Source organism: Mustela nigripes, chromosome 12 (assembly GCF_022355385.1).
Source record: "Mustela nigripes isolate SB6536 chromosome 12, MUSNIG.SB6536, whole genome shotgun sequence".
NCBI lineage: Eukaryota > Metazoa > Chordata > Mammalia > Carnivora > Mustelidae > Mustela > Mustela nigripes.
In genome coordinates, this window is record NC_081568.1 from 119,485,580 (window position 1) to 119,506,958 (window position 21,379).

Sequence of the window (21,379 nt, forward strand, 5' to 3'; positions counted from 1 at the left end):
CCTGGTAAATATAAGTGATAAATAAATAAATAAATAAAGGTAGTACTCTTCATCGTTTCCCACGAAACGGGATGTTGTAATACTTTCCATGAGTCTGTAGCAATTTACAGGTGACTTGGGGAATAAAACTTGAGCTCTTGTTTATCTTTCTCATGAAATCTATCTTTAACCTTGGGTCATACACATGAACTTAATCAAGGATAATAATATTTAGTCTGACTTTACAGAATACCACCCTAAGCTTAAAACTTTAGTTCTTCAAGACTCACCATCTGTTCATAACATTTCTCTGCATGCCTATAGAGTTCATCTCCCTCAGCATATTGACTTTTCTGTTCTATTACCTTTTAGCTTAGGCAAGGTATCTCTTCAGAGGGCTTTTGATTTGATTGATTACCTTGGAAATGAGACCTATACCGCACCCATCACTGAAGCCCTGTTCCAGACCGGCCTCATCTATAACCTCCTTGAAAAGCTAGGATACATGGATCTGGCCTCAAGAGTAGTGGTAAGTCTCCCTTATTGCCGGTATGTCTTTGTTGCTTGCCTTTAATGTTGTGATTCACAGTTCTGTTCAGCAGAGTAATTGGCTGAAAAAGCAACCAGCCACGTTCCCTTTTCTTCATTTTCCTAGTTATGAAATCTTTACTTTGAATCATTATGACATTGCTTACCAGGAAGTGTTGATAAAAGGCTTGCATAACATGGTCTTGTTTGAATATCAAAATAAAGAATTCTGACACTGCTGTCAAAATGAGGGCACATGAAAAGAAAACCTCTATTCAAATCCCAGTCTATTTTTACATAATAAATGCTTGAAGTAGGTCCTTTTGCAATGGGGTGTTCCCCACTGATTTCCTAGTTGGTCATTATGAAATGACAGTGATGTCTGTATTGAGAATATCCTGTTTTAGGAGTTCTTACTGATACCTCTCTTACGGAGGATGATACTGGTGGATATATTTCTCTGCAAAGTACTAAAGGAGTCTCGGTATTGGGGACTGCTTTCCCTTTTTTAAAACCAGTTGCCTAATTAGTGTTAAATTAGATTTAATACTGATATCTCAGTATTATACTGTTGACAGAGTAAAAGCTTGGGAGGAAGAGATTAATTCTTTTTTTCATCTGACTCTGAATCATCACATTCTGACAACAGGTTTTGCTTTAGAGACCAGTTAGATTTTCCAGGCACTAGGCAAAAGGCAGCTTTCAGAAAAAGGAAGAAAGTATTGAACCAGAAATTAGAACGTCTTTTAGGGTTTTGGTGTCTTCACTGGGGAAGGCAAGAGGTTGGATTACATCTTTTTTTTTTTTTTTTTAAACACCCCTTTTCTGCCTCTTGCTAGGCTGCTGCACATCTTCTGTGATGAGTTCTCCCATCACACACTATTCTCAGTGTGAGGAGGCAAGGCCAGCTGGTGGGCCATATGGAGCTTGAGAAGCACTCTTCCCCCCAGGTCTCTGATCTGACCCCAAAAGAGCTATGCCTATTCCTTCCCATAAGGGTGATACTTAAGTCAGATGATTTCTGAGGGCTTTTCTCATTGTTACGATTTTCATCTTTCTTCTGTATCATGAGGCTCTTACCATCCTTAATAAAAACCAGTATCTTCAAAATGTGACTCAACCCATAGTAAATACTGAGCAAACAAATGAGTGAAACATACCAGAAACTGTTCATTTCAGTGCTTGTTATGTTCTGTACACCATGCTTAAGTGTTTAATGTAGATTACCTCATTTAATCCTCACACTATGCCAGACAGATATCTCTACCCTCCTTGAATTAGATAGGGAGACCCAATAACCTCCCTCCCATCACTTACCTAGTAAATTACAAAGCTGAGCTTCAAACCCAGATTAGTTCCACTCTGAAGCCCACTGGTTTTGTGTTATGTTGCTGTATTTTAACTTAATTTGTCTTCTAGCAATGTCATCTTTCAAAGGATACCTTTTGGTTGGAAAAATCAAGACTGTTTCTTTGCTATCATTTTTTTAAACAGAGGTTATAAATTAAAGCCATTTGAAAAATTTGTAGACCGTGTGTTTAAGGTTTAAGATGACAGACTTACACTTAGTGCCCTTGAAAATAAAGTTGTCAACTTAATATTTGAGATTTCTTTTATATTTAAAATGTCAATAAAATTTATATTCTCCGTGTACACTTCAAGGAGTATGCAAATAACTTATTGGTCTCTTTAGGGCAAATTTAGAATCCAACACTGACTTTGTACTGTTAGTCTATGGAAGAGATTGGCTTTGTGGTAGCCACTTCAGCTACTGTAGGTGAATGTTTGAGTTGTTTGCAATTTGGAGCTATTACGAATGGCATTGCTACGAATATTCTTATATATAGCTTTGTTGAATATATGTATGCATTTCTATGGGGTATATGTCTGGAAGTGGAATTGCTGAGTCATAACATATTTATAGTTAATACTGTACCATCAAATCGTTGTTCAATGTTGTATCAATTTGTGCTCCATCAGCAGGCTATGAGAATTTGAGTACTATTCTGGCTCTGTATCCTTGTCAACACTTTGTATTAATAGTGATCTTTTTCCTTTTAGCCATCCAGTTGGATGCATAGTGGTATCACAATTTTGGCTTTAATTTGTATTTCCCGGGTGCCTGGGTGGCTCAGTCGGTTAAGCATCTGCCTTCTGCTCAGGTCAGGATCCCAGAGTTCCAGGATCAAATCCCGCATTGGCTCCCTGCTCAGTGGGGACCCTGCTTCTCCTCCTGTCCCTCACCCTACTCTTGTGCTCTTTCTCTCTCTTAGATAAATAAGTAAAATCTTTTAAAAAAATTATTTGTATTTCCCTAATGACTAGTGAAGATGAATTCCTTTGGATTTGTTTATTGACCAGTAGACGTACACTTTGGTTAAGTGCCCAGGTGATTAACGTTTTTCCTATTGGATTTTCTGCCTTTCTCTAATTGATTTGTAGAGCTCTTTATAGAGTCAAGATAGGAGTCCTTTGTTGCTCATGTACATTTCCAAGTATCTTCTCCCCCTCAGGCTTTTTCAGTCTCTTTATGATGTTTTTTGATTAGCGTAAATTCTTAATTTTTGTGTATGCAGTCTGCCAACCCACAGATATTCTCCTTTGTTCCCTTCTGAAAACTTTATGATTTTACCTTACGCATTTACAACAGTGACCCATCTGGAATTGATTTTTGTGTACGGTATGAGTTAGACACAAAGATTCTTTTTTTGATATGGCCATCCAGTTGATCCGTCACCAGTGTGCTTTATTGTATGCATAGATTTTTTTATTATTGAATTTTTATGATCACTTTGGGGGTTATTAGTGCCATATCAAATCAACACCACTTGCGGTAGTAATTTAGTTTCCTTTAGCTGCCGTAATAAACTAGTACAAACTTGTTGTCTTAAAACAACAGAAACATATTCTCTCATAGTTCTGGGAGGTAGAAGGCCAAAATTAAGGTGTTGGCAGGGCAGATGCATTCCTTCTGAGGGAGACTGTCTTCATGTCTCTGCCAGCTTTGAGCCATTGCCAGCGGTACTTAGCATTCCTTAGCTTGTAGATGCATCACTACAATTTCTGCCTCTGTCTTGACCTGACTTTCTCTCTTTGTTTCTGTGTCCAAATTTCCCCTCTTATATAGGCACCAGTCAGTAGATCTGGGCCCATCAAATTCAGTATGACCTTATCTTAAATCAATTACATCTGCAAATACCTATTCCCAAATAACTTTACACTCACAGATTCTAAGCAGACATGAATGTTGGGGGGGATACAATAAATAACTTGAGTATGTATCACTCATTTTTTTTTTTTTTTTTTTTTACTATTGAAGGAGCATGTTGATAGTGAATATGCTTAAAGAAGTTAGCAGAATGGTGGCGCATGGGTGGCTCAGTAGGTTAATGCCTCTGCCTTCGGCTCAGGTCATAATCCCAGGGTTCTGGGATGGAGCCCAGCATCAGGCTGTCTGCTCAGGAGGGAGCCTGCTTCCCCACCCCACCCCACCTACTTGTGATCTCTTTCTGTCAAATAAATAAAATCTTTTTAAAAAATGTATAAAGAATTCTTCTTTTTTTTTTTTTTTTAAAAAAAAAGTTAGCTGAATGTTCTTGAAGCTGCCCAGCTAGTTAAATTTCATGGTGACAGAAGCCATTCTTCCCCCTGCCTCTCTCCAGTAACTCTGTTCCGGGTCCTAGTGTCAGAAAGCACTTGATACTTACCTCAGGCTGTCTCTATGCTAAATTCAATCCAAGGAGTTAGATCTTTTGAGTATTTTCTTTCTGTGATGCTTGAGTAACTCTGAGTCCTCATCCTGGATGATGATTTCCAGTGTGCTGGGCAGGAATGTGTTTATGAAGAACATACGCCAGGGCGGGGCCCAGGGGATGGATGCTTAGATGAAAATTGCAGCTTAATATGTGTCTTTGAGCCTATGGGCCCATAACTGCTGGAGATTTTGTACACTTGATCGTTAGTTAAAAGTCAGGTTAGTTAACCAAGAGTGAGAAATTGTCTCTTAAATTCAGAGGGCATTCTGGTACCATCACAGCGCTCAAAGTATAAAATCTGATACTGTAGTTAGAGATGGGAATGGTAGACATTTCTGAGTCCTTGGATCCAATCTTCAAATAGTATTTGTGATTAAGACTCGTGTCTAATTTTCTGTGTTGTTGTCACCAGAGCATTTTGAACATATATTGGTCATTTTGTTATCTAGGCTGCACATACCTACACAGTACATACATCTCTATCACATTTTGTGATGCATGCTGTGGCGTTAGGGTAGATAGGGTCTGCAGGCACTTTTGAATGGTGTCAAATGGTTCACATCTGATGTTATCGTCTGATCCCAGCCATATTCCTGTTTCATCACTTACAAGTCTGTCATTCTTTTACAGATGAGGGATTGGTGGGATAAACCTTTTGCAATAAAAGCTGACACATCACTTTTAAGAAGCTGAGTTGACCCAAGAAAGAACTCCCTGGGCATATCAGTGTAAAATTAAAGCAGTAAATCAAAATGTAGTACATAATATAAATGCCACCATCTTTCCTGTCTGTTTTATTTTAAAAATCATTTTGTGTAACTGTTCTTGCATTTTATTGCATACCCAATGTTTGTAGCTTGTATAACCATCCGTTTATTTTTTTTCCCCACTTGCCATTTTCATTTCATAAAATCAGAGGATTGGATTCTATTGTTTATAAAACAAAATTTAGAGTCATGGAAAATGGGTTCTTTCTTTGAATCGCTGGCTTCAACAAAGAAGCATGTGCTCTATGATTTATTAATATGAAAAATATAACCTGGATTACTTATAAAAATGATAAACAGGAATTTTCTAAAAACAGAATTATTTTTATAATAAAATCTTTTGCTCTATTATGTTATCATTTGAAACATATATAAAATCAACTCTTTGGGGATTTCATCTTAACTCTTTGGTACCAGAAATAACTAGTAAGATTGTACCCAGTAACTCTAGTGGAATAACTGCTTGGGAATTAGCCTGAGCTTCTTCAAGGGTTGGGCATCCCTTGCTTCCAGTATTTTAACGTGCCGTTTTTTTTTCCCCTACTCATTTCTATATGTTTTAGTAAACTCTCACTGACATTTTTCTCCACTGAATTTTTTTTTTTAGTAGTATCTCAAGCATGTGACTTTTTTTCTTCTCATTCTTCGCTTGTTTCTGCTGGACAGTTCTGAGTCGCTCTGAATTTTCTTTTATTCTTTATTCATTTGGGATGTTTTGCCGTCATGCCATTGAGAACGTCAGGCCAGTGGCGGGCAGCATGCTCGGTGCAGCCGTGTGTATCAGTAGGATCTCCTGCCTTGCTTTCATGTCCCTTGGATTATCCATCAGCGTGGCAAGTATTTTTCCACTTCATGTCCTCTCAATGACTCACAGGCTTTGTTATTCACACATTCCACAAGGTGTCTGTTCTCTCTTTCATTGCTTTTGAAGCAAACAAAAGCGAGTGGACATGTTATCACAAACTTGGAGTCCTTCCCCTTGCCCAGATTCCGTTTTTTCTTTCTTGTAGCTCCATGGGAGACTTCTGTAGAGAAGGTCTGGTGAGAAAATGGCGTCAGCAGTTTTAAAAGCTCCAAATAGGACTCATTTTAGGTATTGACAGTGGTACTCTGCAAGAAAAAGATGCTCCATGGAGAATTTGAGCTGATTTTCTGGGGCGTATGAGTGTTACAAACCAATGAATCTAGCATATGGGTATTCACTGTGTTACTCTTGTTGTTTTACTACAGGTCTGAAAATACTTTACATAAAAAGTTGAGGGTGGGGAGATAACGATAAACAACTCTGCATGCCTCATTTTCTTGCTAATTCAATTAGATTAATTTGTTACATCATCAAGCTAACTGATATTTTAAGTATTCCTTTAATATTGCATTTAGAGACATTTAAACATCTGCCTGTCGGTAAAGAAGTATATTTTTCTCATTGTTTTGTGGGTTTATGGAGTCTAAAGTCATGAGGTTAGAAAGTTCCAGCTCGCCTCTGACAGTGGCTATAAGTGATACTTGCTAGCAGGAAAATATCTTCTCACACAGAAGACAGGCTTTCTACTGCAGTGAAGTCATCCATTCTTTCTGTGTTATGTAATTAAGAGATCCTCTCCCCTTGGCTCTAGAAGCTTATATATAGTCTTTGTTATTGAATGGTTTTGCCCAGTTGTACACACGCTTTGTATGTCAGTTGATATTTATGAAGTAATACCTAGATCCTCTTTATCTCCCTGAGTGAACATTGGGGAAGAAAGATCTAGCCATCTTGATTTTTCTGATTGTCCTAATGATTGTTAACAATTTGTCTCTGTAGGCCAGGGTATTTAAATTACTTCGAAGCCAAATCGAACAGCAGACTTGGACTGACGAAGGCCCCCCATCTGCCCGGGAGCTTCGGTCAGCCTTGCTGGAATTCGCATGCGCCCACAGCCTCGAGAACTGCAGCACTGTGGCCATGAAGCTGTTTGACGATTGGGTGGCATCCAATGGAACTCAAAGGTGACATGTCCTTCTACTCAAATGAGCTCTCTTCCTCTTCCTTACCTTGGTATCATGTACTGAAACCAGGATCTTTTCATCCTGGCTCAAAAATGTTATAAGACTGAATGTTAGCGTAGGTGAAGTCTATATACTTGTATTGTCAAACAAGACTGTTTTTTTAAACCGTAATAAAATACATGAAGCATAAAATTTATTATCTTAACATGTTTTAAGTGTACAGTTCAGTAGTGTAAGTATATTCACACTGTTGAGCAATGAATCTCCAGAACTTTCTATCTTGTAAAACTTGAACTCTTTACCCAGACAACTCTCCATTTTCTCCAGTCCCCAGCCCCTGGCAGCCACGGTTCTATTTTCTGCTCTAAGTACCCTATGTGAGTGAAATGTACAGTATTTGTCTTTTTCTGACTGACCTGTTTCACTTGCCCTCAAGTTTCATCCGTGTTGTAGCATGTGTTAGAATACTGTTCCTTATTAAGGCTGAATATATTCATTGTGTGTATACAGTGTAAATGGTGTATACACACTGAATTTTGTTTCTTGATTCACCCATTGATAGACATTTGAGTTGCTTCCACCTTTTGGCTTTTGTTAGATAATGCTGCTATGAACGTAGGTATACAAATACCTCTTCAAGACTGCTTCTGACTCTTTCAGATGTGTACCTAGAAGTGATATTGCTCTATCATATGGTAGATCTATTTTTAATTTGGGGGGGGGGCTACCGCCATGTTTTTTTACGTAGTGGTTGCACCATTTTATAGTCCCACCAATAGGGCACAGGGGTTCCAGTTTTGTCACATCCTCACCAAGTACTTGCTGTTTTCTGCTTTTTTATAGCAGCCATCGGTGTGGGTATGAGCTGTCAAACAAGTCTCTTGTAATTAATTTAGTGCTATACCATAGCAAGTGTAGTTAGCAGTTAGTAGACATGTTTTTGATGATGACTGGTTCTCTCTGTGTTCCTTAGTGGGCATTATGAAAATAGATTCAAGCGTCAGATGGGAGTTGGGGTGGAGGATTGGGATAACCTGCTGATATCCTTTCCAGCTCTGAGATCTTAATAAGGCCAGAAAACTGTGCTTCTTCCCCTCTTCTCACCACTGTATTTCCACCATGGAACTCACCACAATACGTGGTGATGCATTGATTTATTCTGTACATTGTGATAGCCTCTAATTCCCAGAGGGAGAGACTGGGTCTCCTTCTTCTCTTTCCCAGCTTCCAGCCAGGTGTCTGCCTGGTTCTTTGTGGGTGCTCAGTGAATAATGACTGCATTAAGATGAATTGATACTCTTTATGGTCACACCACCAAGGAAGTAGCTGCCCACTGAGTTAAATATTTTCTTGACAATGAGTTGTAAAGACTCTTCTGTTATGTGCACAACCACCACTAGTCAATTCCTTGCCTTTCCTTGTTTTTCTCATATTCGTACCTTTCTTACAGCCTACCTACTGATGTCATGAGTACTGTGTTCAAGGTTGGAGCAAAAACAGAGAAAGGCTGGTCATTCCTGTTAAGCAAGTATGTCTCTATAGACTCCGAAGCAGAAAAGAATAAAATACTTGAAGCTCTTGCCAGCTCAGAGGATGTACGGAAACTTTACTGGTATGAAACCACCCAAGCAATATGATACATAAAAACCCAAAGCATAAAAGCATGGTGCTCCTAGGTTTGGGGAGCTCCTTTTCTCTGGGATCTCCCTATTTCTGCCTTTACTTGTGGACTAGCCTTGACTTGGACAGTGTGTGGTGGAGCCCACATGTGTTGGGCTTCGTCTCAGGGACTGGACCTGTACGGATGGGCAGGAGGGGCTTTGCTAAAAGAGATTGGGAGATGCCAAAAATCACAGTCCCCTTCTCCTTTGTGCTTAAGAACTTTTTGATCTGCTTGGGATGTTCTCTTTAGTTAGTGCTTTTTTCTTTTCTTTTCTTTCCTTTTTTTTTTTTTTTTTTTTTTTTTTGGTCAAGGCATTGCTCTATCCAAGCTATCATTTTAAAAATGCAGACACTTCAGTAAAACATGTAAAAACCATGGGTTATACATTCATGCGAATTTGTCAGACCTTTCCTTTTTTTTTTTTCCTTAGAGATTTTATTTATTTAATTGACAGAGAATGTACATAAGCAGTGGGAGCAGGAGACTCCCCCCTAAGCGGGAAGTCTAATGTAGGACTCGATCCCAGGACTCTCATGACCTGAGCTGAAGGCAGTTGCTTAACCAATAGAGCCACCCAGGCACCCCAGACCTTTCCTCCTTTTTAATATCCAGCAGAGGAAGGGCTAGAGGTGGTAGTTTCACATGGGGTACGAGGGGCAGTAAGGAGGTGAGGTTTCCTGGCAGGAAGAACAGTCAGTGTCAGGTAGAGGAGCTGTAGGTAACCAGGAGAAATATGAAGGTATCTTGAACGTCAGCAGTGGGAAGGAAAGGAGAGGCACGTGGCTCTCATTGTTTTTTGCTCAGGTAAATCCTTCTAGTGTTCCAGAGGTGGTGTTAGCACCTGTCCAGACCCACTTTCCAGAGGACGCACTATAGTCATTTTTTTTTTTTTTTAAGTAGCAGCCGGCCTCTGACCCAAGCAAATAAAAAAAAGTTTTTGTTTTTAAACAGTAATAATTTTGTCTTGAACTAGTAGTACACTGATGAATTCCCCAGTATAAATACTTAAACAGTACCTAAGGAAACGGAATAAAATGTGAAAGCACCTCTCATATGACCCCTCACTACCATCCTTTCTCTCTTCTCTCTGTTAACAGCATCTGTCCCGGTGTGTGTATTTATATACTGAGCATAGTTTATACTGTACCGGGTGTTCCGTAACATTCTTCGTAGTGAGTGATCAGTCTTTGAGATTTGCCTTGTTCATTCATAAAGCTTATTTCATTTGTTTTTATGGCTACACACCATTCCACAGTATGGCTCTATCACATGTTATTTAATCCATCACATCTTGGTGGGCATTTGGGTTTTCCTCCCATTAAAAATTGTTCTGGGGCATGGCTCAGAGGGTTAAAGTCTCTGCCTTCGGCTCAGGTCATGATCTCAGGGTCCTGGGATCGAGTCCCGCATGGGGCTTCCTGCTCAGCGGGGAGCCTGCTTCCTCCTCTCTCTCTGCCTGCCTCTCTGCCTACTTGTGATCTCTCTCTGTCAAATAAATAAAATCTTTTTAAAAAAAAATTGTTCTGCATTCTTTTGGGGATATGTGTTTTCCTGCTAGAAACAGATATTCTAGCACGATAGATGAGAATTGCAATTTATTTAATTACCAGGCTTTAGTATTTATCAGCTGTGTCCTGGTGTCAATTTAAATAACCTCAGTTTCTTAAACTGTAAAGTGGAGATAGGTAATGATTCCCTGTTTGAAGCCTTGTTGTGTCAAGAATTTAGAACATAATCTAGTACATATAAAGTATCGATAAATGTTAACTATTAATATTAAAAGCATATTCTAAAATGTTCTTGCTTTTTTACATCAAACAGCCCAGTTTTTTAAGAGTACCAATGTACCTATCTACTCATATCAAATAAGGTTTTTAACAACAACAACAAAATCCAGTCTTCAGAGTTATAATAAGTTCTACTTGAATTTATTTCCTAAATGTCCTTACTACATTAAGAACTATTTTATTATTGTGTGACAATATATTTAAGTCCTTATCTTATTGGTGAGTTCTGCCTTCATGTAAAAAAAAAAATGACGAGTTTTCAATGTATGGATCAATCTTAGACCAACCCAAAACTTACATCCTTTGAATTGCTTCAGAACCTTAATTAGGAGACTGGCACTGATTTTAAGTTCAGTGATCACTTCATGATGAATACTTATTTTGGAAACTACCTCTGCTTTGCTCTTCAGGTTAATGAAAAATAGCCTCAGTGGCGATACCATCCGAACACAAAAGCTGTCTTTCATCATTAGAACAGTTGGCCAACACTTCCCTGGACACTTGCTGGCATGGGATTTTGTCAAAGAGAACTGGAGCAAGCTTGTCCAGAAGTAAGTTTCTCAGATAACTGCTAATTTTTCATATTCTCCAGTTCTTCATTTGAAACTCTTCCCAATGTTGTATTGATTCATAGGATTTAAGATCTGCTGTGAGAGGAAAAATGCTTCAGTGACAGTTTAACTGAAACACCCAGAAATTTTCACCCTTGTAAATGTAATCCCATAATGTGAGTCGTTTGACAGTGGTGCTCCATTCGGTACTGATTAAGCCCAGCCATGCTTGACCCTTAGGTCACTTCGCTTCACGTGGCTATTGACTATTTCAGAAGAGCTGTTTAGTTATGTGTGTTGAAAAACACCTCTTCATTGCCAGGGGAATGGATAAGAACTCAACAGCGACCCAGACAGCATGCGGAGGATTTTTTTTTTCTTTCAAAGTAGTAATGGCATTTCTGGGGTAAGGTGTGATTTTTGAATCAAATAAATGAATTAATATTTTATCTGGGTATCTGTAACTCCTGCCTTTTTCTGCCCACCTTTCCTTGCCACTGATAGTGGGAATGTGTGTAGGGTTACTGCCAAGTTACTGAGCTTCATTACCCAAGAGCAGGACTCCCAGTCCGCCTTTGGCCTGTGTAATGTATGGTCAAGTAATTCTTCTGCATTTAGGAACTTTGCTTCCTAGCAGCTGCCTCATGTTTTTGCTGTTTTGGCTCTTGTATTTGTGTTTCTTCAGGTTTCATCTGGGGTCCTATACCATACAAAGTATTGTTGCTGGGTCGACGCACCTGTTTTCAACAAAGGCGCATTTGTCTGAGGTTGGTTGTATTGGGTCACCCTTTCCCCTTAGGCTGCTCAGTCTAAGTCAGATGGTGCCTTGTCATGCCAGTTTCTGCCCCTTCTCTCTGTTGGCCTTGGTCAGTGCCAGCAATTCTGCCCTGGGATGATTACTAAAAGTTGTCCTCAGCGATGAGGACAAATTCTGGTGAGGAAGATTTCTGATTCCATTCTCAACAGTATTCCTGCATCTGCCTGATACAGATCATTTTTTGAATTAAGACCAGCATATGCCAAGTCTCTTTTTAAGTGGTAATAAAATGGTTTTAAAGAATTCCATTCCGAAGGTAGAACTGGGCACTAATTCTAATTTTAGACTACTTCATTTACTGTTACTTGGCTTTTTTTCTTTTTTCCTATTCTAAACTGGAAAAATTCATGCTTGTGGAACTAAGGGCAATTCATTTTTAAAATTACCTCAGATTTCACCATACGTGATCAGGAATTGATGTAAATACTTCAAATATTAAAGTACTTCTTGGAGACACCTGGGTGGCTCAGTTGGTTACATATCTGCCTTCCACTCAGGTCATGGTCCTGAGGTCCTGGGATTGAGTCCCGCGTCGGACTCCCTGCTCAGTGGGGTGTCTGCATCTCCCTCTCCCTGCTCCCACCCTTTGCTCGTACTCTCTCTTGCTTTCTCTCTCTCTCTCAAATAAATAAATAAAATCTTTTAAAAGTTAAAATAAAATAAAACAAAAATAAAGTCCTTCTCTTCTGTACTTCTTTCAAGAACTCAGCATAGGCATGACTCAGTTAAACTTATTCAGAGTTACCTATGATTTCCTGTTCTTTTGAAATACTTGTCCATGCAACTTTTACAGGTCCAGGCGTTCTTTGAAAATCAGTCAGAGGCAACCTTTCGGCTTCGCTGTGTCCAGGAGGCTCTGGAAGTCATCCAGTTGAATATCCGTTGGATGGAGAAGAACCTCAAAACTCTGACATGGTGGTTGTAGCATGCACAACTGTGCCCCATTTTGTTGCCCATTCAGAGAGCTTGTTAACGTGGGCTCTGCTGCTTTTGCAAAAAGCCAAGGTGAAGTCAGAATTGCTGCCGAGTCGTTTGCAGTCTTTAGGAGTTCTAGTTCGCTCAGGGCCCGTCTGTGTTTTTCATCTGTCTTTCTTGAATTGTCTTTGGGCAGTACATAGTTATTTATTACAAAATTATATTCACCTATATGCCAACATCTACAAAAACAGTGAGTAATTTTTCTACTTTGAAGATACACAAATGGGGGCAGTGGGGGGAAACGTCTGTTTTGGTTCTGTTCTGTTTCTCAGTATCCGGAAAGTACTGACCCAGCGAAACAAGGGAAGATCTACCGTGGGAGCCGGCCTCTGCGGGCGCTGCTTTGCCAGCCTTGTTGCTGCCTAGTGATAGATGATAGATGTTCCTTGAGTGTGGTACAGAACATAGCTTCAAAAACTATGGTAACGAAGTCTGCAAATCCTACAACTGTTAGAAAACTGATCTCAGGTGTGCAGATCTACTTTGGTTTGAGGTTTTGATTAATCTTTTATTTTCCGAAACAAAGTTTTAAATAAGATCTATAGCTTCTATTTTTTTTTTCTTCTGCAGAACAGCCAGGTGCTACAGAATTTTTAAATTTTTGTTGTTCTGAAAAGCTAAGTAACAAGGATAAGAGATTACATTTTCCAGATATCTAGTACTTATTTTTTCATCTTTTAGGAAAATGTTTCAAACTGAGCTAGCTTTAATTATAATTATTTTATTTATGAATTCCAATATTCTCCCAATCTGTACACCTTTATCATTCCCTGCCATAGATATACCTTGTGTTATAGAAGAATATGTCTACATGTGTGGCGAGCATTTTGTTAGTACTGTTGTCTTTTATCATGACTTTATCACTGTTAGTAAAAATAAAATTAGTTTAGGTTGCCTTTGATGTTACCTGATCATAGACACTTGCCCTGTCAGTCATACTCCTGTGTAGATTTTCATGTTATATGGTAGCATATATTAGAAGCATATTTTAAAATAGGGCCTTTGTGAAATTGAACATTTTTATTTGAAGTTCACCATAGTACCTTAAAGGAATAAAGAGAATATGGGATAGGAGTAACTTGATTCAGATTTAATATGGTGGGCTTTGAATTTTTTCTACTATCAAAACAGTACTTTTCTTTAGTTGAAAAATCAGTGGGTTTTATTTGTTTTGTTTTATTTTGTTTCTATCATGGCCAAACTAACTGATTAAAAGGAATGGCCAAGGAAAGAAAGAAAGGGAAGATTTCTGAAATCGTATGGCATTTTTACTCCTTGTAAAGGAGAAATACTGTACTTGAATTTTTCGAGCTATGCAGACTTAATACCTAGATTGTTGAGTTTCTTTGATTCTTAGGGGAAAAGCTTTCTTCCTAATAATTTTTGAGTACTTAATATTTTGTTTGAAAACATCTTCTGTGTACATAAAAAGGGTAGATACCCATTTGTGAGCACTTAAAACACTCCAGAGAATCAATGGGAAAGGTCACCTTTTTTTAAGTTAGCAGGTATACAGTGAAAATATGTGGGATTGTGTATAAAATTATATTTTATTTTATGAAAATATTTTTATATACCAAAATTTAAAATGCTGGCAAGCTAAAAGGTAGCTTTCTTTAATCCTAGTGTGTTTTTCCCCAAGTTAGTCTTTTCTAAACATTTACCTCTGGTTCAGAGTACAAAATATTATATCCTGAGAATTGCAGAATCCTCTAAAGATGTGTTATGGAAACTGGGGTGATTGTAGGTCTTTATTCCTCTTGTGCTCAGCAGACGAATAATAGTTTAGTTGATATTGGAAGTTAGTGTGTTTTTATATTTTTAGAGTGGGGAAAATACTAAACTTTTGAGGGGTTTTTTGGTTGCTGGTTTTTTACCATGTTATATTACTGAATTCCACTTTGATACAGAGTTTAAATTTTGCTACTTCTCAACATTAGTTAAGATTCTTCAGTTATACCTGCCCATCTTTCCATTGCTCCTGTAATGTGTGTTAACTCTGCATATGGCAAATCTTATCTTGAATTATATCATTTTTCCTGAGTGTGTGTATATGTGTGTGTGGGCAGAGGGTAATGTTTAAGTAATCCTTATCAAAACATGGGCTAAAAGAAGAGCTGCCTTGTAATCCATTGCTTTCTTTGTACTCAGTCTGTTCATTGCCATAATGCGGGATCCCTGCTGGCTGTAGTTCTATTTGTAGGCCTCCCCTTAGAGTAGCCCTCACCTCACTGTTTCCCACAGAATTCCATAATTTTTAATGTCAAGCTAACCCATCTCGATGGCACTTCCAAAAACAACCCTTAGTCAGGAATATAAGGCTATGAAATAGGTAGAACATGTGACATAACAGGCATAACTGTAGCTTTTGAAGTTTTATGCCCCCTCCCCACACTTTGGCTTAGCCATGGTGTCTCTGAGAACTCCCGTCTGTGCGCCTGTGGCTCGCCAGGCCTAGCGTGACGCGGTCGGGTGTTCATGTTCATTGCAGACGGACGAGCTGCTTGAACGTAGTAGAAGACACCCATTATGCTGGATGATTAAGAAAGGTAAAGTTGGGAATTTGGAATTGTAGAAGAAAAACTGGTGCTTTGGAGATGAAGTAGAAATCTAAGGCATCCAAGTTCTTTATCAGCAAGAGATTGGATACATTAAACTGCAGGTACCCCCAGCTGGTCCCCATCTCATCGTTTTCTAGAAATCCCTGTAAGTGAAACTGTGTTGCCATTGTGTGAGTGTTCCTGAACCTTCTTTCCATCCCAGGTTCCGCTTAATTCTCTTTGCAGTTCATGTTTTCATTTTATTGTACTTGAGCCTCTGTAGGAACAAAAGAGCTGTCAGAGGAGTTCTGGGTATATAGAGGCTCTGGGGCTGTGTCATTCTCCCTGGGGACCGAACAGAGTCCTTTCTGAATACTGGAAAGTAAGAAATGAAAGTTAAGTGCTGAATTTGTCAGATTACTACTGGTAGCCTGTTACTGAGTTGTATTGTAAAAGCCAATGCAAACTAAAGCACCTGGGCCCATAATGTGTGGTCAGATTGCTGAGTATTAATGTCACCCCCTTTCATTTCATGGGGATGCAGAGAAGGCGTAGGAGTCCAGGACACGTGTCTCGCCGAGGATAGCGTTTCCTGGGTGGAGTTTGCAAAATGAGATCTGAATTCCATAGGTCCGATAGAGCTCTTTTTCTCCCTTTTGCCTTTGTTATTTGGTTTTTACTGCAATGAATCTTTCTAAAGAGCTTCTTCTCTCCCCACTCTGACACTTCCGTTTGTACTTTAAAAAAAGAATGTGTGTAATTTTGCTAATTTTTGCATTCTTTTCTTTCGTGCTTCATTCTCTGCACTGGCAGTAGGTCCTGAACGAGAAGTGGCTGTTCACACGTGGGATAAATCTCCTCTCCTCCCTTTCCCGTCTCTGCATGTGCAATAGCCCATAGAGCAGTGGATTGATGTCTTTGAGTGGCTTTTGGCGGGGAAAGGGGTATATAATTTTTGAATGTACATACGTGGTTTTGATCTACTTTTATTTTCCTTCATTCTGTGTACTGTCTTCTGATAAAGAGTGAGATACTGTCCTGTGAGAATCTCTTCTGCCCTTCCTATATTGCCTGTGTGGGCAACAGCTGCCCAGTAGTTACTTGGTGTTTCTTTTTTGGAAGTTGATGGTGATACTGGGGGTGTGGGGGGCAGAGCAGGGTATGTTCTTTTTAAAATCCATGCAGAATGTTTTTGCTGTTGTTTGTGGGTGTTATTTCATTTTGCACTTTGTTCGTCTTTCTCGTGGTTCATTTTCCTAATGAACGGTGGCAGTCCGGAAGTCTGATGGATGCCCAGGTATCGCTTCCCTTGTTGCTTGCATGGACAGTAACTACAGATTAGTTGTAGCTGCTTTTGTTTGGATCTAGTCTTGTGGGGTGGGGGTTGTGTATCATCCTTTCAGATGTATATCTGTGTTATGCCCCTTTCTTTATGTTTCACCTTATGTATGTTCTTTTGGATGTGTGCATACATATTTAGTGAAATTGAGGTTCAGAGTATGACAGATTTCCTGTTTGCCCTTTTCCTTATTGCCTTCTCGGGTAGTAGCTGATGTTTTGTTTTGTTTTGCGGGGTGGGAGAAAACAGGGTATGTACTTATATGTAAATAGACTTCCTACTACTTGACATTACTTATTCATTTCGTACTGCCTCCTCCTGAGAGGATGTCAAAGTACGCAATGAGACGTGGAGGTCCGGATGTATGACATTGTCCTCTTGTCCCCTTCCCTTATTGCCTGAGTGGGCAATAGCTGGTAGAGTAGTTGTTGGAGTGGGGTTTGGCGGGGTGGGGGGGGTGGGGGGAAGGGATGTGTACATGCTGTATATACCTGTTTTTACTACCAAGTTGTATTATTTCATTGGGTATCCCAACTGGAACTCACCCAATGAACCACGGAGGTCCGGATGTATAACAATCTCCTCTTGTCCCCTTCCCTGATTGCCCAAGTGGGCAATAGCTGGTAGAGTAGTTAATTAGTTTCAGGGGTTCTTTTGTGGGTTTGGGGGTAAATACTTTAAGTGTGTGTGTGTGTGTGTGTGTGTGTGTGTGTGTGTGTGTGTTGTGTGTGTGTGTGTGTTTACTTCCTTATTATATAGTGCTTCTCTGTGTACCCAGTCTTCCACTTGGACACATAGGTTCCTAAAGAACCATGGAGTTCTAGATGTGTAGCAATCTCCTCTTCTTCCTTTCCCTTTTTATCTATGTAGGCAATAATTTTCAAGTAGTTTGGGTTTTTTTGAGATCTTGGGGGTGGGAAGGGACTAAGGGCGGGATATAGACTTTTTTGAAAACTGTATGTACAGTGTTCGTTACTACATTGTGTTACTCCATTTGTACCCCGTCCCTTCCTTGGACATGGGGGTACCTAACGAGATATGGAGGTCTGAATGTATGACGGTGGCCTCTTGTCCCCTCCCACTGTTGCCTCTGTGGGCAGTAGTTTTAGAGTAGTTCTAGATGAGTTTTTTTACTCTACCCCTCCCTCCTCAGAGAGGGTGGGGATATGTACTTTTTAAAATGTATATAAATATTTTTGTTCCTTTTTTCTGTTACAACATCTTGTACCTAGCTCTTTCCATGGATATTTAGGTACATGATGAAAATCAAGGTTCATTCTATGAAAAAAATCTCCTCTTCTCCCCTTCCCTTATTGCCTGTCCAGGCAATGACTAGCGGCATAGTTGTTTAGAGGGGTTTTTTTTGGCAGGGTGGTGGGGGCATTTCTGGTTTACATTTTAAAAGATGTACATATACGTCTGCTGTGGTGGTGGTGGTGGTTGTTTTGGTCTTTTACTTTGAACTGGTTTTTTTTGGTTTGGATTTGTAGATACGCAGCGTAGTGCAAAGGCTGAGATCCAGAGGCGTGATAAACCTGTTCTCTCTTCCCTTACAGCCTGTGCACGACTGTATGAGGATACTGGAGGACTTGGTGTTTGTTTTTTGTGTTTGAAGTTCTTAATGGGGAATGGGCTTATTAGGTAAGATAGGTGGTTTTTTAAATGTATATAAATGTTTCTGCTTCTTTTTGGTGTTTACTTCATTTTGAATCTAGACCTTTGCATGACGATTTAGGTACTTACCGAAAGTTGAGATTGATTCTATGAAAAATCTCCCCTACTCCCCTTCCCTCATTGCCTGGCCGGCAGTGGTAGAAGAATAGATGTTTAGTTTCTTTTTTGGGGGGGTGGGGGGTGGGTGTAGTCTGAGTGAGAGAGAGAGAGTGTGTGTGTATACACACACTCTGTGTGTGTGTGTGTGTGTGTGCGCACGTGTATGTGTGTGTGTGTAAAAATTTTTTTAATGTATATAAATGTTTGCTACGTTTTGTGTGTTATTTCACTTAGTACTCAGTCCTTTGTGGGACTTGTAGTTACATAATGAAACATGGAGGTCCGTACGTATGATAAATCTCCTCTGCGTCCCTTCCCTCACTGCCTGCATGGGCAATCGTTTTATAATTTGGGGTGACTTTTTTAAGGGGGAGGATGATTTGGGTGGGCTATGGGGAGGGGAAAAGGACAGGATATGAACTTTCAAAAACTGCAAATAAATGTTTTCCTATTACTGATTTTGTACCTAGTCTTAGCGTGATGTACAGGTACAAGATGAAAACTGAGGATCAGTGTATGACAAATCTCCCCTTCTCCCCTTTCCCTTATTGCCTGCGTTGGCAATAGTGAATAGAATAGTTGTGTGTTGCTTATTTACTTGGTTTTTGGGGAGGGGTTATATTTTTGGCAGGGGAATATTCTTAATATGGGTGGGGGGTTTTTTGTTTCGTTTTGTATTTAGTTCTTTGCTTTGCTATCTCTATTGGGACCTAATGAAAATTCAGTTTCATAAATGACAGATCGCTTCTTCCTTTCCCACATATTTCTTCATTTAGCAGTGCCAAGTATAGTTGTTGTTTTGTGGTTATTTTGTTTTATTCTCTAGATATATGCCTTTAAAAATATAAGTGTATATAAGCACATATCTAATCTTTTTTTTTTTCATTATTTTTCATTAATACATAGTCCCTTTCCGGGTTGTGCATGGATCTAAAAAAAAAAATCAAGTCCCACTGAATCCCTGCCCTCTGACTTGAAAGGCATGGGGTGGTGTAACTCATGGCAACAAGTATAGAGCAAAGAAGTTGAGAGAAGACACTTGGCTGTGGTTGACTTAGGATAGCTAATCAGATTCAACATTTCTTGTGTTGAGTCAAACTGAAGGAAATGGTGAGAAGAGACCTGTACTTTGGAGAGTTCAGAAAGCCAAGAAGACAATCCTAAGTACAAAGTAGGTTTAAAGGTCTTTGCTGATGAATCTTTCAGTAATAACAGTGCTGCCTAGAACTTGTGTGAAGACCCTTGAGAGTAGCTTCTTTGGGGGGCCTGGAATTCTGACTTATCTACAGAAGTCTCCCATAGTTCCATTGATAGCATGTTCTTATGTAACCGATACAACTTACTTTGATTTTTGGAATGAGTGTTTTGAGTTATGGCCATAGTTCTAGTGAATAACTGCATGGGCCCCAAAATAAATCATTCCACAACGAATTGGGGGACAGGCCCTCCCTCAGAGCCCATCTATGGTAGGGCAAGTTGGCCCTTTACTACCCAGAGCTCTTCTGTGTGGCTGCTTCTCTCTCCTCAGTTCTCCGTTAGCTGGACCATTCCTGTTTTGTTTTTTCTTTTTGTCTTCAGCGCCTGTGGTATTAGATGTTACCCTCACGTACGCTTAAAAATGTAAGCCCGTGTTGCCTCATCAGCTGTACGTTTTTGCATGTGTTTCATACATCCAGACTTGGCGTGTTCACTTTCAGCATTCTTGAGTCGTACTGACTCTTCACCCACCACATGGTAAATGTTAGGACTCCATGTTTGTCTGCATCAAAGAAAATGCATGTGTCAAGTCTCTCACTCCCTCTCTGCCTCTCTTCCTTCCTTCCTTGCTTTTTTTTTTTAAGCTTCTGAGCAATCTTTGTTTGTTCTGCAGTTTATAATGAATATAATGCTGAAGATTTGCCATATTATTTTATTATATATATTTTTTAGAAATGTTGATAGGACTCCTAGAACATTTGCAAAAAGATACCATTTACCATATCAAACTCTCAGGTTCTAGTGTTCAAAAATTAGCCTATACTTTGCTGTTATTTATACCTGCTGCTGTAGAAAAAAATAAGAGTTTGTTCATGACACATGTAACTTTGATCATAAATAAGCGAGAAAGGGGCACCTTTTTGGAATTAGTCATGGTAGTCATTAGTGATATTTCTGAACAGTTCTTAATTTGAAATACTTCAAAGAAGTAAAGGTCATGGCTTAGCTGAATGAAATGCTCCAGAATTTGCACTGTATAAACCATCAGTACATAATACACTTGTGTGTGTAAGTGTGTGTGTGTGTGTGTGCATACAGATTTATATATATATATATATAGAATTATAGCATAATTGGAGCATTTGCATTATTCAGCAAACTCACACTGAGACAAAACTTAGTCTTATAGCCGTCTTGATTAAAGCCAAGTGTTCCATGTTGCTATGAAGAGTAGTCTCTTTCAAACACTTTGAAAAGCAATTACTTGGAAACTTGTAAAAGTATTACATTTTTGTATTTAAACACCTAAGTGGATCTCCAGTTCTTTGAATTTGAGCTTGTGGTGGAATTCTAAATTTGTATCATAATCTGTATTTTGTGGAAAATTTTGAAAACAGTATGTATAATATATATGCAAATTGTGTTGTGTCACTTGTAAAGGGAAAAGGCTTATTTTTCTTTATATTTCTGATAACTTGTTTTGCATATGACCAGCACTGACTGAAAGGCATGTGTAATTGCAAACACTGTTGCTTTTTTTTTTTTTTTTTTTTTTGGTGAAATGAAAATAAAAGTATTTAAATATAAACATTGTGTGGCCTATTTGGATAAAAAAAATTAGGTATGTAAAATGGTGCATCTTCTCAGATTACATGCTCTACCAGGATAGTGACCATACTCATTGTGTTGCATGATTTGGTTTCTACCCCACTAGGA

General features: G+C 39.1%; 1 protein-coding gene across 2 annotated transcripts in view; it reads left to right on the forward strand.

Moving 5' to 3' along the window:
• LNPEP (leucyl and cystinyl aminopeptidase) overlaps positions 1–21,251 on the forward strand; it is a 106,299-nt gene extending 85,048 nt beyond the window's left edge. For both annotated transcript variants that reach the window (XM_059418283.1, XM_059418282.1), the window contains 6 exons: positions 352–508; positions 6,834–7,018; positions 8,469–8,630; positions 10,879–11,019; positions 11,705–11,786; positions 12,630–21,251. In XM_059418283.1, coding sequence (XP_059274266.1) covers positions 352–508; positions 6,834–7,018; positions 8,469–8,630; positions 10,879–11,019; positions 11,705–11,786; positions 12,630–12,761 — 859 coding nt within the window. In that variant the 3' untranslated portion in view covers positions 12,762–21,251. The remainder of the gene's footprint in view (positions 1–351; positions 509–6,833; positions 7,019–8,468; positions 8,631–10,878; positions 11,020–11,704; positions 11,787–12,629) is intronic.
• Positions 21,252–21,379: the final 128 nt, after the last annotated feature.